Genomic DNA, 21,275 nt, shown 5'->3' on the forward strand with positions numbered 1-21,275 from the left:
TGGAACGATACAGAGAAGAGGTATGAAGAAGCAGAGGTGACATGGCACCCTATGTGGAAAGCATCTAGCCTTCCAAGGCCTGGAGTCTCTGAAAGATCTCACATCTCTGACAACTCCAAGACATCCTTCTTAACAGAGAGCTACATTGGAGCTCCTACTGAAATTTAATCATAACAGAGACCTGTAGCCAAAGACTGGAAGGTTGCTCATATACATTTCCTGATCTTTCCTACCCACACCTCCATTCTTGCAACTTTCTGCCTGCCCCATTCCTCTACTATCTGATCTTCTCAGCCAATGACAGCTGGAGACCTTTCTGCTGGCTCCACCTCTGGGTAAACATTAGAACAACCCAGCCAATCATTATCAGGGACTTCATCATCATCCAAGTCTCCTCCCGTAAACAGATCTTGCGCAAAAAAGAATGGTCATCTTTCTCATATCTAACAGCCTCCTTTAAAACATCTCTGCCATACAGAACAAAGACTATAGCTCAGGAGTGTCAAATGTCTGGCCACAGGCCACAACCAGTCCGCCCAGGGTTTTAATCAGGCCCCCCGGGGTTTTTTGCCCCCCTCCTACCCCTTCTGTTCTCCCCATTTTAAGCTCTGAGGCTAATAAAGTTCCCTGCCCTTTCAGTTTTCTGTCTTGCCTTTGCAGGCTGGAGCAGGAAGCAAAGCTGTAATGAAAACATGGGATGGATTTTTCCATTAAGGTCTCTGTGTCCAGATAAACAGGGTCCAGAGACCTTAATGGGAAATCCATTCCATGTTTTCCTTGCAACTTTTGTCTGTGCTGCAATGTGTTTCAACGTTCCTACATAGACAGCTGAAGCTCATGCTTCCTGGACTTGTGTACTTGCAAATAAAGGGTTGATACTTTGAGTCAGCTTGTCTCTGATTAATGGAGCTGGCCTAATGAGTATTCTAACCTGGGAACCCACAGCCAAAGGAGGATATTACACGGGAGAGCCATTGCCAATCTGAACAGATCCCAGGGGAGGGGGAGAAACTTGTAGTCCTATTTCACTGTTTTCCCAGGCAAGAGGCAACCTTGGCAAGCAGCAAGGGTTTTTGCTTTAGGGGAACTGATGCTACAGAACTCAGTACTGTGTCTGCCTGCTCAACCTGGTAAATATTCTGCCTGTAAACATCATCAATACAAGGCTCCAAAACTCTCTGCTGATAAAGAATCCAATCCTGTAATGGCTATCCCTGGAACCCCCTATTCCTCAGGAAAGTGAGGAATGTGAAAATACAATGAGAAAATGTGAAATGCAACCCTAGCTCTAAGTGTATTAATAGCAACAGATTCATGTTTGTGTGGAGGAGAATGAATCCAGAGAGTGCAGGGAAAGCCTGTATTATAGCCACATGTACAACTTTTAAATTCAAATTATTGGCTTTCAAACTTTGTCTTTTGGAGAACAAGAAAAAGCCTTGGAAGGCTCTGAATTCTCCTGAGATTGTGCATTACAGAATCAGAAGTATGGGACAAAACCTTTGTATTTAATACACAAAACCTAATTTTAAAAATTGGCAACTATAAATTTGTTTTTAACCTTGAAGATTTTCTAGATGTTTCTTCTTCATTGCTGTTACCCCTTAGGGACAGGCATAAAGGACCTTAAATTATCCATTACTGTATGTAGAAAATTTTTGCAGGTTTCTTTTGGTTGGAACATGGGTGGGCGGAGAAGAAGGTGCAAACAGGTAGAGATTTAAAGAGAAAAAGGAGAACAGTGGGGAAAAGTGTGTGTGTGTGAGAGAGAGAGAGAGAACAAAGCTGTGAGCCAATTAAGCCCAACTCTCCTTCACTGTCCAAAGCAGTCAATCTAATTCAGCCTGGTGCCTCTCTTCCTTTAGCCGTCTGGTGCCTGACTGGGATTTCAGGAAAGGGGCCGTCTGACAGCCCACTTTGTCTCGCAAGACAGAGGAGTCCTTCCCAACTCTGGCATTAAAAAAGAAAAGCAAAAACAAAACTTGGCGAATTGTCTTTCTAGGATTGGGGTAGAAGAAAGACCTGCAGATCTTTCTGTCCTTACATCCAAATGTATCTAGGAGGAAGGCAACATCTGTAACAGCTCCTTGTCCACACCTTATTGAACAATTATTATCTGGTCTTTGAGGCAGCAGTATAGTTTTTGTGAACAAGACTGGAGAGAGATAAGATGGGGGCACTCACTTATCCCTTCCTTCTCATCCAGTCTTGATGGCTAAGAATTTAAAATACCATTTAACCAGGCTGACTGCACTTAGCACCCTGCTGGCTTTGGGGTTTTCTTTATTTTTATTTTATTGTTCAGCTCCCAATGCTGCTCAGGAACATATTTTTAAGGAACACACCTTAAAATGAGTCAAGAATAAAAAAACACGTTTATTTTTGGGAGGTGTTCTAAACAGGCAACTCCAGCCACATAATCGAATTAAGGAAACCCGATAGTTTACAATCGCAGGCACAACAATCCACCTGCTCTTTGAAGAAAAAAGTCACGCTAGCCATGTGCAAAGTTCTTTTTCATTGCCAAGGACTAAAGAAAAGCCACCCGTCTGTTCATATGGAAAGGGGGCTGTTCACTCACAGACTAAACACACGTTTTCAGTGCACAACATCCCAGGCTCAATTCCTCATGGGTCCAGTTGATAGTGACATTTGAGTCTGAACAAGCTCTCTCTTTGCTAGGGGCTTTGCAGAACCACAACCAGAGAGAGTAACACAGCTGAGCCAAACAGACCAACTGTCTGACTCAGTACATGGCATTTTCATATGTTGTGATTAGGTGGCTGGACTTCCAGTCAGAGGATGTGGCTGCCTGCCAGGTTCCAGTCTCAGATCCTCTTTTTGTTTTAACCGCTTAAGCACAGCTAATGTGCAATGGTAAACAAACAACGGCAACTTGGCTTTTAAAGGCCAGCTTCTGGAGAACATGCACCACCAGTTCTTGCCAAGTTCTTCATTGTCAGATCCAAAATATTTTTCAGGTGTTAAACAGCTTTTAACATTGCAAACCTGTGCCGAGTCAGGCATGCCTAAACCCCGTGAAATCAACAGGTTTAGGTGCACTTTGCTTTCTCTGTGACAGGCTCAGGCTGTGAAAATCTCAAAAGGAAACAGACATTAAAAGCCAACTATTCAGCGCAAAGCCAATCTATTCAGCGCAAAAGGCTTTCCACAGATCCTCCCTTAGACTTCAAAGAGTTTCCCCCCTTAGAAGCTGAAGAAATTTTTCCTTCTTAATATTCTCATGCTTTTCACCAAGTACCACAAATCTTGGGAGGAGGAAACTTATCTCACGTTGATTTCCACCTCAAATAAGGCATTTAGAGAGCATTTCTAAACACATCTACTCAGAAACTTACTCTCCTCTATTTAATGAGGCTTACTCCCCAGGAAAGTGGTCACAAGACTGCAATGTCAAGTGCAATGGTATCTGACACACTTTTGATTTCTAAGCAACTGAAACGCTGTTCACTCTGATAACTCTCCACCATTTCCCAAGTGCAGCAAATGAGATTTAAAGGGGGCAGGGAGGGGAGGAACCAATCCAAGGCTGTACAATTCACATGCAGATTTTTGTCCTCCTTTTATTCTGAAGCAAGAATTATGTTTTTATATCTCCTATCAACTCTGAGAGGATCGGCAGGTAAATCAGCAGTTTGGCTCAACAGTAGCTCTTCCTCCCAACCCTCCAGGGTGAGGACGGTGCTGGCTACAGAATGGCTGCCAGTGAGCCAGAGAGGAAAAATACTGTAGGAACAGCTTAATTCCAGATCTAAATGAGCTCAGCAGGGAATCTAAACAGCTAAGTCAATTGCCAGACTCTGTACCTCTTCAGCCTCATTCTGCTTCTTTGATCAGAATCATTTCTGAGTTGCAGTGATTAATGGACTAATAGAGGAAGTCACAGGACATCTCTCGGGAGCAAAAAGAGAAAGAAAAACGTAGCTCAGTCTCCTTAGGCCATTATTCTGTTAACACATTTTCATATTGAAAGACCACAGTGAAATATATCGGTGGATTTACAAAAACATGCAGAAAAACAGATTTAAAATCACCCAAGCAACATCAAAAGGGCAATATTCTATTTTAGCATCTTGTTAAGTCATAATTACTTTTGAAGCAAGATAATACACTTAACAGGGCCACGCTATCCATTACAGAGACAGAATAGCTGTCCAAAAAACCAAATTAAGGCTGAGCCCAACACCACTGGTTGATACATTTCTTTACAGACAGTCACAGAACGGGTAAAAACTGCTTGCAAATATATTATGTTTTCAAACTTAGCTTTAAAGGTATTCTTAATCTGCATTTTGTGCTCTTTTTATCACTGTTATTTAAAACAATTTGCAGAGAATGTCGATTTCATTCCTTGCAGCACAATTTCAACACAGACCCTGAATGGCTGTTAATTCACAGCCTTTGGCTTGCTCTCCTGTCAGTAGACAAACTGTGAATCATCCCTCTGTTCCTAGAGTTGCAGATGTGCAAGAGAACCAAATGAAACTAGCTCAGTCTTCCCTCCCCATTCAGAAAGAGAGACAATGCCAGTTCCTGTTCACAGACTCTTCTTTGTTCCCCCCCACACCCACATGCTGAAATTTCTCCAAAACGCCCAGACAAAAAAAAAAAAAGAGGGGTGAATACAAAGAGAAAGAAACTTAATTTTACTAAGGAAGTTATTTTGAGGTATTGCACTAGAAAACCAAACATATTCTGGCAATATTTTTCTGAAGCAAAACATAACAACATAAAGAGGGGAAAAGCAAAGTCCTGCAATTCCTCCTCATCCTTATTAAGGTCAGGAGACTTAGAATCACTTAGCAGAGTTTTGCTGTTCGTTTGGATTGTCCAGAATTTGGGGGGTTTGCCACTAAATTTTTAAAGACTAGAAGATTAGATAAAATGAACCCTAGCCATATCTACATATAAGGCCTGATAATGCTCTGCTTTTCTAAAGCCTAAGATCATGGTTAAGGATGGGCTGCATACTAAAGATTAAGATCATGTTGGTTTTACAAACTAGGGCTTATACCACATGCACAATTTCTTAACCAGGGTTACTGTAACAATAACATGAGACCAGGGCTTTTTTTGTAGAAAAAGCCCAGCGGGAATCATTTGCATATTAGGCTACACCTCCTGACACCAAGCCAGTTGGAACTGTGTTCCTGTTCAAACAAAGCCCTGCATAAGACCATTCCTCTATTATAGTTTACCATAAACATGAAACTCTTAAATAGTTGAACTAGATGTAACAGAATAAGGAAGGCGAATGTGCAAGCAAAACTGAGGATCATCCAAGATCACTCACATGGTGGCAGAGGGCTTGTCCTTGTGCTCGAAATCAAGCCACTGGACCTGTACTAGGTCATTTGAGACACCAACTTTATATCCCTTCTCTGCATTATTTCTAAACTATAGGTTGGATCCAAATTAAATTGGCAATTTCCACCAACCCTGCCTTTTCCTGTCCTCCTAGGAGCAGCGTTTCATGGAGATTAGTGAGCTCAATGGGAGGGAAGAGGCAGAACAGTTCCAATTTGCCACTAGAAAATTTAGGCTGGATCTAACCCTATGACAACCACTCCAGAATAAGTAAAAGTCATTTTGAAGAGAACTTAAGTGACTATTTCAGATCCTTTAAATCTCACAGAGTAGGCCTACACAGCAGCACAGAGTTGGCCTACACAGATGGATGCAACTTGTTCTGAGCACACGAACACACACAGATATCCTTGTGCTGGATCTACCATATCAACAACTCCAGTTGTTGGCTTAGATGGAATCATTTTCCATCTGCCCAAAGCAATGGTGTCCAAATTGCATTCAGTCAAATCAATTTCTGTAGAGTAGCGGAACCACTATCTGGATGTCCTACACCACCATCCTAGGTGAACAGGATGGAATAACCCATGCTTTCAAGCCAGGAGCCCACAGACTTCTAGTAATGACCACACATAATTCTGCTGATTTTACATTTTTCCTGGGCTCGGACTCATCAATTGCATGGCCAGCCAGCAGGCTTCTGGAGATTCCATGACAAGCACAAAACTGCCTATTTCTGTGCTGCCCAAGATGGTACAATGGAAGTCTGTGACAGACAACTCGAAGTACTGAGTGGCACAACCATTTTGCTCAGGGGAAAAAAATAATTGGGGCAGGAAAGATTATCCCTAGAAACCAGACCTTTCCTGCTTTGAAATGTTTTAATAAAACTGCTTTTTTTTTTTTAAGAGGGCTTAAAAACCACACACAAAAAGGTAAAGAAGCAGATCAGATGTCATTTAGCAATTGCTTTTGGAAAATGTGTTTCATGAACATCTGTTGAGACTAAAGGCATTTAAATTTTTAAAGTAAGATCTTACACCCTGTTTAAAGAATTATTATGTGTATTTTCCCCACCTTTTCTTCTACCATGGATTTCAAGGCAGGGTACAGAGGATTTCTGGAAGATCTCCTACCATCTTGTCCAGTGATGTGACACTCAAATCTGCTCAAATTCATCAAGGTTGCTGTATCTCTGTCTTTCATCTATCCATCTATCTATCATCTACCTAAAAGGTTGGTGTATTACTTGCTGCTTTATAACTTTATAAAACCCCCATAAAGACTCCTTTTTGAAGTTTGCTTTAAAATGAAAAAGGGTCAAATAGAGAAATAACCATTTGTGATAGAATCACAGAAATCAACATACAAGTGACTGAAGTTACCATTCCAGACAATGTTTCCACATCTATAGACAGGTCAGGCTCTTAGATCAGACTGGTTGTTAAAACTATCAGATATGCACCAAAAGGGGTTTTGTTTTGTATTTTGAGACTGATCAAAACCAACATATTTTTAAGTGAGTTACAGAGTGGGTATAAAAATTACTTGCAGAGGATTCCTTGGACATCGCTCAGTCCCTGAAATGTGTTGTCTGGCAGATGCATTGCAAACCAACAGCTTGTTTTTAAGATCTGGAAACCTAGAGAAACATCCTGTCACTAGATATCATAACCAGTTTAAAATAAGTTCTCTCAGATATAATCACAGAGTTTATGAAGAATGGCTCTACTTTCCCAAGATCTTGAGAATGACTAATTTTAAAACACAATGTTTCTAACTTCTCTGGGGTAACAGCTGGAAAAACAAACATACATAAAATGTGTTGGATGTCCTGAGACTAGAAAGAGTCTTGGGCCCTTATGCAAACAAACCATATTCATGCACATTAACATAACACATCAGTTTTTATGACTATTTCATAAAATACTGAGCAACAAATCCAAAACCGCCAACATGCAGACTCAAGCTGGGGTCTCCACTAATCCTACTCTTCAATGAGCATACCTGTAATAATTAAATTAGTTGAGGGGGGTGTTTGCACACAAACCTTACTTAGTTGCATACTTAAAATACCTTAGGTCCTGTTTACACATTACATTTTTAAATTTATGTCTAACTTATTGTAGAAACTCTTTCTGCATCAAAATGTTACACTGGAGCTGGTTATCTATGAGGGAAATTCTGTGAACAAAATCCTAGATTCCTGTCTACATATCTGGTTTTGGTTCAAGAAGAGTTCATGGGATGTCACAAATAAGTCACCGTGTGAACCTCCAAGTATCCTGTATTAGTTGTTTTGTCTAACAGTTTCTTTGAAGGCTGTTTCACTGAAGTGGTTACATTACACAGAATACATTCTCCAGGACTCGGATTTCCACTATCATGAAATGCAAACCTTCAGGGGCCAAATCAATATCTGTCAATGCGTAACAATAAAAGCATTGAACATCAGATGGGGAAAGATTAAGCATTATCAGATTTACCACTTGTGCAGGCAATCTGGGGTTTTATGAATCGTCTGGCTGAGTAGGAGATCTAAGATAAGAGTCTTGTTAAAAAGAAGCATTACCACAAGGTTACTCTTTGGAATGCAAAGTCTTCCTTTTAAAATGCCACTTAAAAGTCACAAAAGCACACCCAACCCATTTCTAGCAGCTGCACCCCTCACTATCACCCTAGGTCTCTGTGACTGACTGCACTTGTAAAAGCCTAGAAGTGCTGTGTTAACAGATAAAGGACCATGAAGGGTTAATTCTTCACTGAGTCAGAGTCTTGAGTGACAGGCTGTTTCAAGAAATCTGAATGGTTAGCTTCAGCTGAGCAGAGAAAGACTTCTGAACTGGATGCTGAGAAAAATTCAGTCTGATTTCATTCTTAGCTGAGAAGAGTTGAGTACTGACAGTTTTGGAAATTCAGCCCTGGCTGAGAGCAGAATTGGAGAAAGTTGGCAAGGGATAGTTAGATGGAGATTCCCATTTGGGCCAAGGAAAGTGGACAGATCTTCAAGAGAGAGAATTTCCCTACCCAGTCAAACGGGGAGGGGAGTTAGCTCAAAAGCGTGCAGAGATCCCTAGGCTGGTGTGGTTAGAAGCCATCTTTGGGGACTTTAAGAGAGTTAAAAATTGAATACAAGTACTGGTGTTTCCAGAGAAGGTGTTTGGGAAGAGTGTAACAGCCTTCTGGAAACACTCAAAGAAAGTGTACTGAAGTGAACTGAAGTGTTTGAGGAAAACACTGGAACAAAAGATCAACATAAAGATTTTAAGTGATAGCTTAAGAAACTATCATTAGCCTGAAATATGAGAACTGAAGTCTGTGCATGTACTGATTTTACCCCAGAGCAATGTTCCCTCTAAGCTGCATGGTATGTGAGAAAATTCTACTCTGTGAGCTACTGATATTAAAGTTGTGAGCTACTGCATAAATTATTGTGCTCTGGGGTCCTCCTTTCTGATCTAACACAAAAATATGTGAGCTGGAGGCTAAAAATCTGCAAGTTAGCTCATGCTAACTCAGCTTAGAGGGAATACTGCCCCAGATGTATCTACATTGAGTTACCTCAGAAATTTTATCCCTGATTTCACCTTACCTTTCCCCTCTGTGTTGAATAATTTTTTTGTTGTTAATTTGGAATATAAAAACTTCTCAAGTGTCATTTAAATCATACAAGTTAAAGGGGCTCCCATTCCTTCCCTCAGGTTCCTGGGCTGAGTGAACACTCAAAATATGATACTGTGATAAGATGTGTCAGCCAGAATTCTTCAGGAAAGAAGAAAATAGATAACTAGGGTGGCTCAGACACAGAAATGAAAGAAAAATGGAGGGGAAACTTTGCCTTCTACTCTCAACTGCCTCTAATATCCACGTTGTTTTTCATCCTCAATGAATCACTTCTTGCTCAAAAGGGATGCAAAACAACAACAACAAAAAATAGATTTAGCATATCTCAAAGTCTGAACCACATTTGAAAAGTGAATGTGCAAAAGACAAAAGGGCAGCAACTTTTAAAACACCAAAACTCCAGCGCTCCTGGAGACAAGTGGGCAACTACATCAACAATTATTCTTAAATGCAGAAGTGGTACTCATCAGTTTAACAAATTATTATTCCTTGCGAGATGCTAAATCTATTTCTGTATTTGATTAGGAGAGACAAGAATTGTTACTCAAGAGATGAAAGCATATTGTTAAGCATTATCTTCCTCAAGAGGCGAGATTCAAAAAGGTAATTCTACAGAATTGCATTTCCTCTGGATTAGAGTGCATTTGAAGACTTGCAGTGTCTGCTGTACAGAATATGTTTATTTGTAAACATAAACAGAGCACTTTAAAGTGTTGGACTCCTACAGCTGACAGCACACCTTGGGTTTCCCAAAGCAAGAGAAACATCATCTTAAAGATGCTTCACCTCCAGACAATTTGCCAAGCCGGATCATTGCTACTTTCACAGCTCTTGTGATTTTCTCTGGCTCTCTCCAAGTTTACACAAGCTCTAGTGTGTTTCTCTACCCCTCCCACTAACTGAAGGATATCATCTTTGAGGGCTGAAGAGAGATTCCAGACTGCTAAGGAAGCATTCCTAGTCATTACAGAATATGGACATAAAGCCCTGATTATTCATCAGGTGCTCAGTAACAGGATCACTGGTGGTAGGTAATTAAGGCAGCCAAATATCACACTCTTATTCTGCATGAATAAGTTGTTTTAGAATGCCACCTAACCATGCACACAAATTATAGAAGTGTGAGTATGGTTTAGCCCTGTCTATTGCACAGAGGCAATCTCCACAAAGTTGCTGCTACAGTGACACATGGAGACACTGATCTTGCTAATTGTCCCGAGAATTAAGCAATTTTCCACTTCAGCACTGTAGATCGCTGCTAACACCAAGGTGGGCATTTGCCATATAATTGGGGATCTTCTTATTTGCTTTAAAGGAGCTTAGGGTGGTGCTCCTGGTTTTCCCTGCTCCATTTTATTTTCCTAACTTCCTGTAAGGTAGGTAAGACAGAGAAAGCAACTAACCCAAGAAGAAGAAAAAGACCACAGATTTATACCCTGCCCTTCTATCTGAATCAGAGTCTCAGAGTGCCTTACAATCTCCTTTATCTCCTTCCCCCACAACAGACACCCTGTGAGGTGGGTGGGGTTGAGAGAGTTCTCACAGAAGCTGCGCTTTCAAGAACAACTCCTGCAAGAGCTAAGGCTAGCCCAAGGCCATTCCAGCAGATGCAAGTGGAGGAGTGCAAGTGGAGGAATCAAACCAGGTTCTCCCAGATAAGAGTCCGCACAACTTAACCACTGCACCAAACTGGTCATCCAGTAAGCTATATGGTTGACTATGAGGTTGAACTCAACTCTTTCTCACTTATTCTAGTCTGACATTGACCAGCTCTTACACATGACAGCCCAGGCACAGAGATCTGTCTACTCAAGAGTGCACTTCCAACACACTATATACAGGATTTGAAAGACCTTTTCAGAGGTTTTACAGGCATGTAAAATTAACACCAGATTGTGGTACTAGGACCTGCATGTGTGTTCTGATATGTTAATTGTGGTTAGAGTCTACATATATACAAGTGGTACATGCAAAGGCTTTGTATGCTGCCATAAGGCCCTAAACAGTTTGGGGCCAATGTCTCTATGGGATCACCTGTCCTGGTATGCCTCCAGAAGAACATTACATTCTGGGGAGAAAAATTTGGTGATCCTTGGTCTGAAAGATATCTAGCTTTCCTAGGTTTGCCAACACCCTGGTCCAGGTGGGGCTTCTCCTGCTTTTGCAGGCTCCTCCATGCCCCAGTACACAACATGATGACATCACCTGGAAGTGATGTCATCAAGTCACAGATGTTGCAAAGTGATGCTCTACTTTTTGGACAAAACTCTTTGGTAAATGTGAGCTCAAACCACAGAGTTTTGCTCAAAAGCTGGAGCATCGCTGCATGGCATCAGTGGTGTGATGACATCACTCAGCATGCCGCAGAAGATCCTGGCAAGGCCTGAAGATTCCCCTGCTGGGAAATGGGTAGGACCTGGCAACCCTAGGCTGTCTTCAACCAGAACAAGGGCCTTTTCAGCCTTGGTGTCAGCCTGGTGGGACTCCCAGCCAAATGACAGCCGTGTCCTGAGGGACCTAGTACAGTTCCTCAGGGCCTGTAAGACAGAGATGTTCTGCTGGGCCTACGGCTGAGGACAGCAATGGTTCTTCCATCAAACCTCATTCTCCACCCCACCCCCCATGGGGTTAAGGATATAAGCACCATCTGAATCAAGGTAGAAATTACTGCAGTTTAACTGTTAATCCAACTGTATAGGCTTTGACTGAAATGCTGTTCACCACCCTGAGCTCTGTGCGCAGGGGAGGATGGTCTATAAATCAAAATCATGATGATGATGATGATGATGATGATGATAATCTGCAACCCTGCGCTTTATTGTCTTGTACACATATTCAGACATCTGAAAAAGGGCAACAACTCACATATTAGCTCTAACATTACTTTAATCGGAAAATAAAACAAAAGTTTTACATTTATATTTTTGTATCATAATCTAGGTATCTATTTCCCAAGAGAGGCTCCTGTCTGCAGAAACCTAAATCTTACCTTATCCAAAACAGATTTGTCTGCAAAGTTGGATGGCCCCCTCCCAAGTTTGCAGAAAATACTGACATTTGGAGAAAAAAAAAACAAGGGAAGAGGGAATTCCCCCAAAGGTGTGCAGAGCATGCACATACCTCTGGCATTTGTCAATGGAGACCAGGAGCTATGCTGGGCTCAGAAGCAGCAGCTGCGCAGCCTGGGAGCTGTGCTGGGTCTTGCAGGCCCCCCACTTGTATACTCTAATATTGTATATAGTACAATTTTGATGTGTTAGTGTGATTTTCATATGGTCTGAATCGTTATCTTGTTAGTTTGTGCTTCTGCATAAGAATGTTGGAATATAATTTGGATTTTTTTAAATCAATAAAAATATTTTCCTGAAAAAGTATTTTTCTAACATTACTTCATAGTGCCTTTATCTGTACCTGGCATGCCTTTTTAAAACCAAATACTACCAAATGCAAGTTGTTGCTTTCTGCTATTGCCCTTGGTGTGGTGCCTTCCAGAACTATACTGAGAAAGTTTCTTTTCACTTTCATCTTCCTGAACTCTGACAACACTTCCCTGCTGTTTTTATGTGTACATCCTCATGTTTACCTCCTCTGTTCCCAACCCCGTCAACTTCACTTATTCTCCTCCCCATGTTCAGAAATGCACATTCCACATATTCAAGTATTCTGTTTTTCCTCCCTTACCTTAATATGACCAGTTCAGGTTATATATTCAATGGACAGCCTGATTCACTTGGATTATATTTTACTCACATTTTGCTCAGCCTCTCTTCCTACGCCCCATCCCACTGGCCATTTCACTCCTTCTCATGCTTGCACATAGTCACTGCAGGCCGTTTCTCATCCTCAGAATCCTCTACCTGAACAAGCACAATGATTCCCCTTCCCATCAAGTTGTAGCCTATGAAAACAACTGGGGGGGGGGGGACCAATGGTTCTCTACTGATCTCAGCATTTAAGGGACTTGTGTGCTCTGTTTGGCATCAAAAAGACACTGAACCAACTGTTGGCCATTATATTTTCAGTTGAAAAGCTTCTTTTTTGTTTGTGTCTTGTTCCCAGCATGCCAAAGGCACCACCTGATACCAGCTGGCTGCACCTGGATTCACTGAATCTATCAAAGCATCCTATAGATGATACAAATAAAGTGACCCGAAAATCATGGCTTGAAAGTCCCACCTTTTCTAAACCTTTTAGCTTGGTGAAAAGTTCTGGAAAGTTCAAAAACTAGCAGTGTTGCATTGTATCAGTTAGTCTTAGTAATGTATTATACAGCTTGTGTTTCTGCTATGGACTAACACAGCTATGTATGTATTTAGCCTACAGATCTTCAGACTCTCTCTGTCAAGCACCTACACTGAGACTTCTCCATAAGCCTGTTTTGGAGTCCAACAAATCTGCACTTAGGACACCTTCTCTTCACTAATAGTTGAAGTGGTTATTAAAACATTCATTCAGTCACTCAGTTTTGTCAAAATCATGGGATACCAGATAAGCCCCAATATATATGGTAAGGTGACATTTGGACTACTTGATGGCTGTTTAGTGAGGCATGAGGCTAAGGAGATGTGTTATACAGGTGATAACATTTCATGCCTCTTTTCAACCTGCTAGATATCAAGCCCCTCTGTGGTAAGCCAAGTGTGAAAAAAGCCCATATTGGGGGCTGCTGGGGGCTGGGGAGATTGAAGGCCATTTTTCTCTAAAGTGTAATTTATTTTGTACGGTCTTCCAAGAGAAACATTTGTATTTTAGGGCCATTCTGATGGGACAAATAGGACTTTGTGAGGCTCTATTTGATTGGCATCTATACATAACTGTCACCTGCAATATGCAAATAACAGCCAGAAGTTACATTATTTTATACTAAACTGTTGCACCGATAATGACAAGAACATGAATGCCATGAGATATCCAATGATGAGAAGTAGTTTTGTACTGTTCAGGCATCACTTATGCAAATCAGCAAAGCCCAATTTTTTCCTTTTCCTCTGCTCTATGAGTCACTTAACTAATCCTAAGTGAGGATTTCCCAAAGTTTCTCTACTTCACCTTCTCAATGAGCAATTGTTGTATATGATCACATTATGCAAGATGACCTGGCCATGCACTTGAACCTCACAATTCAGGAATTCAGTGCACACTTTTAAAGAAGAGTTTTGAGGGTTTAGAAATGGCTATAAAGGCAATTTAGTTATGAAGATATTTCATCTAAAAAGCCAGAATCCCTGTCCTGCTATCAAACTGTGAATTGGATTACAATAATCAATATAGTTGCATATTTAATAAATACATCCCTTTTCTTGGATTAAGCAAGACAGACAAATCATTTATTGTTTTGAGACCTATCCGCCTAAGCCTGAATCTAAACGTTTTCTGTAAATGTCACCCACTCCTAACACAGCTGCACTACGGATTCTTTTTAAAATGCTATTAAAAAATCCACATCAACATGATTAATCAGTTGATTAATAGCACAGAATAATCAATTGACGCTTCCATCCTCAGCTCAATAGAAACAGAAATACCACAATGAAAGAAGGGGAAAAAGCCTTGATGAGCAATACTAGAATTGCAATAATCCATTTATGTCTCTACAGGCTGTGCATAGGTTTGCAGTCAGAATCCACGGTTTGTGATAAAAGCCATTAAGCTCATAAAAAGAAATGCCCTGATCCTCTACTCACTTGTTATTCAGAGGCAGCTTAACAAGCTATATAAAATCCAGAACAGAGCTGTCGTTTAGTACATAATTAATGCTCTAAGTCTCTCCTAGTAAAACCAGTCAGGCATTATGAGCTTACCTAACCAATTTGAAAATGTGAAATTTTCTTTGCTCACAGTTATTGTCACAACAGACGTGAATTCTTACGACTCATCAGTACAGGAGATTCCTGTGCGCTCCCAGGTGGGTAATTTCAGACACATCTTTAGAAACAGGGGAAAGCAGCCCAAGAGGGAAAAAAAGACAGGCCTGAATAGAATAGCTACTTTATTTCTGAAATCCAAATGGTAGGAAGCCAAGTACACCAACATGCCCCTCCCTATAGGGCTGCCAGACCCCTACCCCTGGCAGGGGAAACTGCAGGGTGCTTTCCTGCCACCTACCAGCGGGCTGGTGGGGGGAAATCTCACTCCCAACTGACCCCAAAGGCAACGTGATGATGTTACCTGGAAGTGATGTCATCACATCACCCATGCTGCATAGCAACACTCCAGTTTTGGGGCAAAGCTCTATGATAAAATCGGCTACAAGCTATAGAGTTTTCTCCAAAAACTAGTGTCAGCCTCCATGTCAGTGGCATGCTGAGGTGACTTTTAGGTGATGTCATCACACTGCACACTTCATGCAGACAGTAGAAGATTCTGGAGGGGACAAAGGATCCCCCACTGGCTGCCAGGTAGGACCTGGCAACCCTACCTCCCTGTAGTGTGTATGAAGGTTATTTATGGGTGCAAGGAAGACACTTTGAAAGGTGCTTCCCTCTTAATACTGCCTTCCTGTCCCAAATGTCAGCCTTGACATTGAACACATATTACAGGGCTTAGTCTTGGTGAGCAATTCTGCCATAAAAATCTAGTTTTTTCACACAGCAGCATTGCACCTTAATATCTGTGGACTGTGTTCAGTCACTACTTCCTGTGTAGAAGATGTAGGTGATAGACTGTTTAGTAGTAGCTAGCTAGGTGTAGGTGATGCTAGTAGCTAGCTAGGTGTAGGTTGACTTTGCCAGAGGACACCCCCCCCATCTCAGAGCATGGCTGGTTCCAGGTTTCTGGAGGTCCTGAACAGAGAGTGCTCAGTGCCCCCTCTTTCCATCACCAGGACTCCCACTCACACCTCCCCTCCTGCTCCAACCTGCCTGTGTGCCCTTCCCCTGCCTGCTCATGACCCCTCCTACCAGCCTACACTCTCAGTCACATGCACATCCTTTCCTCAACAGCACTGGGTATTCTATATGACTGGGAATGCTACTGCTGCAGGGTTTTCTGTTCTTTTGTTGTTGTTTTTAACAGGGACGTACAGGAACGCAGTTCTGGCTGACTTGGTGCCAGGGTGTGTGGCTAATATGCAAATAAGTTGCTGCAGGGCTTTTTCTACAACAGGCCCTGTGTGAAACAATGGTGATGTTGGGAGTGTGGCCTAATATGCAAATGAGTTCCTGCTGGGCTTTTTCTACCAAAAAAGTCCTGGCTGTGACCGTCAGGAACACTGCTTGTACAAGCAGCACAGTCTTCCCTGGCAGTGCTGGGCACTCAGAGGCACAGGAGGGAGTGTGCTTACAAGCAAGCAGGTGGACAGAGGAAGAGTCACAGGCAGGGGATGATGGCAGTGGGCCCCGGCAGATGCCCCACCTCAGCCTACGCTGATACTGGCCCTCTAAGAGCACTCCACAGGTGCCTATGAAACAGAAAGCATATACCATATAATGACCATTTCTCTAGTTGCTGGTGTACTCAATATTTAGTCAACATCAGAGATTATCTCCCTACTAGACCTGTTTGGTAGCCCCACTACTGTTCCTTGATCCTGGAAACAGATATTACAACCATACAACCAGGAACTAAATTTGGAAATGTCTGAAGGTAAAATTGCACTAAAAGTAAAACTGGTTTGTTCCCCAAACAAAACACCAACATTTATCTTGCAAAATCCACATTTCTTTGTCACCAGAAGCTCAGAGCAGACACCAGCTCTGCTCAAAATAACTCCTTCCTCATCACCTGGTCAGGAAGAGAGCTCCTTGTAAGATGCTCCCCAAAGCTAACCTGCCTGTGGCAACTGGCTGTTTTGTAACCAGATCGCAGCTTGTCAAAAGCAGCAAGTCATGCTGAGAGAAGGGTTGCAACAAGTATTTCCAGACCTGCTTGTTGCAACACAAACCATTTTCAGCAACTTGGCTTCACTTCACAGCTTTATGCTGATGTTAAGGCTGCTCAGTGTGAAATCAGAGCTTGATTTAGGGTTGCTAACACTGGATTGAGAAACACCTGGAGATTTTGGGGGTGGAGCATGAGAAGAGCAGGGTTTATGGAGGGGTAGGACATATGTGGGGTATAATTTCTTTCTTTAGATTTATATACCGCCCTCCCCGCAAGCAGGCTCAGGGCAGATCACAAAAACAAAATCTAGAACATACCAAAAAAGTTTCAATATGTATTGAATATAAAATGTAAAAAAACAGTTTAAAACAGCATAAATTTAAAAAAATTATCCATGTGCAGAGATTTCCAGCTGGTGCCATTGGTCTCTAGATCTTAGTCTGGGCCACATGAAGGTGGTGAGCTTCAACAAGGGAGGCAGCGATCTTATTGGATGCTTGCCGCCTCAGCCAAAGGCCAGGAAGAACAGCTCAGTTTTGCAGAAAGGTACTAAATCCCACAGGGGCCTGATCTCTGACGGGAGCATGTTCCACCAGGCTGGGGCCAGGGGAGAGAAAGCCCTGGCGCTGGTCAAGACTAAGAGGATGTCCCTTGGGCTGGAGACAACCAGATTCTATAATGCCATAGAATCTACCCTCTGAAGCTTTCTCCAAGGGAACTGATCCCTGTCATCTGGAGATCAGCTGTAAAAGAGGGAGACCTCCAAACCCCGCCTGGAGGATGGCAACTCTAGCTTGAATGTTGCCACAGAAAATTCAGGGAAAGTCACAAGTGGCCAATGCTGAAATCCTCTTCCCATAGACCCACATCCCTTCTCCGCCCAAACACAAACTGTTTCTTTCTTACACACAGAGGTTCTCACATGCTCAACCACAGGGCTAAGATCCAGAAAAGACCTCAATGTATATATCAACCTTGACCCTTCCTCAAGAAATTAGAGCTTGGTATTGTTTAGCACCAGGTCTGACCAGTGAAAGCGCTACAGTTGTGGACTGCTTTCCCCAAGTAATGCTAAATGAAGATGCCTGCTATATTTTGGCCAGATCATGAAAGTCCCTCCCCCCAACCATTTTCTAAAAACAAAGGGAAGAATGACGATCGATGTGCTACAATCTTGCTGTTGCTTTTATTACTTTTATCTGCAGCTTTTTGCTTTTTTCTGTGTTCTTATTTGTCACCAAAACATACCACAGAAAGATAATTGTCCAATTTTAATTTTAAAGAAAAGTCGAATGAAAAGCAACCGAACCACCCACCCAACCCCCATACAAAACCCCTACACATTTTGACATTCAGTGTCACTTGGCTCCAGTCTGAATGTTGATCCCATTTCACATACCAGGTATTTATTGAGTACATGTTTATTCCATCTTTCCACCAAGAAGCTCAGGATGGTGTATATCATTCTCTCTCATCAGAGAAGGAAAGACTGGCCCAGCATCACCCAGCAAGCTTCCATGACAGAGTGGAGACTTTAAACCTAGATCTCATGCATCCAAATCCAATGCTATATCATGCTGGTTAGAAAGAGGTTTGTTTGACTGGGAGTATCGTGTGTAGTTACAGACAAATGGTGCATGACCAAAAAATGAAAAACACCTATAATGGCAGAAGAAAAGTTCTTACCTGTCGGGTTTGAGATGGCTGCACATGCCGCTGCATCCGAGATGGCTGCATCAACTGCCGCAGCTGCTGCTGAATAAATGGGCTGTTGTTGACTGGCTGGGACTGCTGTGAAGTGGCTACTTGCTGCTGCTGCTGGAGATAGTGAATGAGTGACTGCTGCCCAGGGCCCGAAGTCATGGGCGACATCTTCTGAGGAGCAGTGGATTCTGAAGTAAAATGGGATAGTGGCTTTGTGTTATTGAATGAAAACTGGTCTTGTCCAATGGGCCCTTCAGTCACCAAGCCTGGCTGCAAGCCACTGGATGACTGCTGCATGATAAGGTTCATGTTTTTGGACTGAGCTGCCGAGATCGGTTTGAAGAGAGAGCTTTGCATGCTGGTCGGATTGTTGGTAGGAGTTATGTTTGGAATCAAGGTACTCTGAGGGCTGAATGGGGGCTGGTGCAGAGCAGGACTCGAAAGCTTCTCTGGCCTGTATGGTGGGGAGGGCCCAGTATTTGTAGGCACCATGTTGTTTTGTGGGCTTTTGATGCTGTTGGTTGGAATGCTGGTGGCAGACATGTTTGAAAGGATGGGATTTGGAGGGCTGAAAGGTTGCTGGTTGAGAACAGGACTGGAAAGCTTCTCAGAACCAAAAGGAGGAGATGGACCACTGGATGGATTGCTGTTGGACGTTATGCTCGAAAGCAAGGAGCTCTGAGGACTTTGAATGTTGGTTCCTGGCAGACCATTAGAACTCATGCTAGACACCAAGACATTTTGGGGACTGAATGGCTGATGGTGAGGGGAAGATCCTTGCCGATAAGGGGGAGAGAGGCCTTGGGATGATATATTAGACCAGTTAGGAGCTTGATGCTTGGTAGCAGGGACCTGTTTGCTTGCTGCCAGTTGTTTTAGTTGTTGTGCATGCCAATTAGAGCTAGTCATGTTAGATACATGTACCGAGAGCATAGATTGAGCCTGGTTCTTACTTGGTGCAGTTGATGAAATGGGTGATGCAACAGGTTTGTTTTGGGGTGGAACTGGATAGATTGCTCCTGCTGAGGAGGGTCTCATTTGGGGTGACCCTCCACTTGTAGGGTTACACCCTGGAGAAAACTCTTTGCTGGGAACATGGTTCTCCAAGTGTGGTGCCTGTGGAGAGGACTTTGGAGTGTTGTTGATGGTTGGCTGTGAATGGCCAAGACTTCCAAGAGGCTCCTCAGGTTTGCTTCCCAAGATCTTCTCAAGGTCCAATTCATTGGGAGAAGGTTCAGGCATTTTAGTCAGTTCTTCTAACAAGTCTTGCAGTTCCTGGTCTACAGATTGTATGTTGCTGCTTTTCTCATCATAATGGCCCATACTATTTTGGCTACTGATGGACCCCTTCTGCCCTACTTCAGTGTTAGGTGGTACTGAAAACGGAGACCCTATACTGTTACCATTCATATGACTATTTTCCAACAGCATGGCATGACCTGGCACTCCTATAGAGGACGCTCCATGACTGGTGGAAAAGGGTGACTGCTGCATATCTGGACAGGAAATGGGATTGGCTGCTTGTCCCATTGAAAGAGTGACATCATCAAGGCAGAGTCTCTTATTGTCGCTTGAGAAAATGACATCAGGCATGGTTTGGGAGGCTGGGGAACTGTCATCTTCCAGCTTTCTTTTAATAGATCCCTGTAACTGCAAAGAAAACAATGTTTTGTTAATCTTACTGGAATCTCTAAACATGCAAAGCAAATTAGTGAATACATTAAGCCAAAAAAGCAAACAAATCTTATTTTGAATTTATTGATAGTATTACAGCATAGCTACATTTAAAATGGATCAAATGCCTCCCCAAAACCTACCTCAACTCCAGCCCCCTTTGCGCAATTAAAAAGGATCAAATCTATGTAAGAGAATATTTTTGTTTATTGTCCAAGATTGAGGATGTTTGATTTGCATATTATGGGCCCTGGCCTAGAACCAAACTATAAACCGAACTAACTCTAGCTCTCAGTTCTTCATGCTGTACCACACCAGTCTAAGTACCTGGATTCATCCCATATAACTGTTTCTTTTCTCACCCTCTTTGTCTCCCACCTTTTGCCATCTCACTTTAGAGGGTATGAAGTCTTTGGAGGATGAGACCCATCTATGTTGCTTCTGCTTGGAGCAATAAAAACTGATGGTTTTGTGGAGGGCCAGCTCCAGGTTTTCATGCCTTCAAGTGCCCACCCAACTAAGTATGCTGCTTCATTGTACATATGCATCCTTCTGGATGAGGGAATGCAGCACAGTACTCATATCCTTTTAAGCACCTTTGCCAAGGCTAAGAGTTTAAGTCAGGGGTGGGGAACCTTTTTTCTGCCAAGGGCCATATGGATATTTATAACATCATTCGCGGGCCATAAAAAATTATCAACTTAGAAAACAGTGCTCCACTGAGGAAGAATGATTCAGGTCAGCAAAATTAATGCAAATAATTGTTTTTCTATTTGAAGTCATGTGAGGAGAGCCTAATCTGGCGCGCACACACACACACACGGCCCGCCGCCCTAGGCAAATGCATAGGTCCAGGGCTTTTTTGTAGAAAAAGCCCAGCAGGAACTCAGTAGCATATTACAGTAGCATATTAGACCATATCCCCTAATATTAGCATATTAGGTCACACACTCATTAGCATATTAGGCCACACCATCTGGGATAATCAAGTGCAAACTGAACTGTGACAGTAACTTTTCCAGGCCCTGTGGCAATTCCTTCTGGCCAGCCAGGCCCCAGGGAAGCTGCCACACAGTACATCTGGGCTCTGTGATCCCTGCCTAGCCCCGGGGAGGCTGCTGCAC

At 42.5% G+C, this 21,275-nt stretch overlaps 1 protein-coding gene across 1 annotated transcript in view; it reads right to left on the minus strand.

The window, feature by feature from the left end:
* The window catches only part of MAMLD1 (mastermind like domain containing 1), a 124,803-nt gene that overhangs the window by 34,151 nt on the left and 69,377 nt on the right, over positions 1 to 21,275 (minus strand). Inside the window, exon 2 of the mRNA XM_060249634.1 lies at positions 18,460 to 20,127. Within this exon, the coding sequence (XP_060105617.1) occupies positions 18,460 to 20,127 (1,668 nt within the window). The remainder of the gene's footprint in view (positions 1 to 18,459; positions 20,128 to 21,275) is intronic.

This window comes from Heteronotia binoei, chromosome 11 (genome assembly GCF_032191835.1).
Source record: "Heteronotia binoei isolate CCM8104 ecotype False Entrance Well chromosome 11, APGP_CSIRO_Hbin_v1, whole genome shotgun sequence".
NCBI classification, from domain to species: Eukaryota; Metazoa; Chordata; class Lepidosauria; order Squamata; family Gekkonidae; genus Heteronotia; species Heteronotia binoei.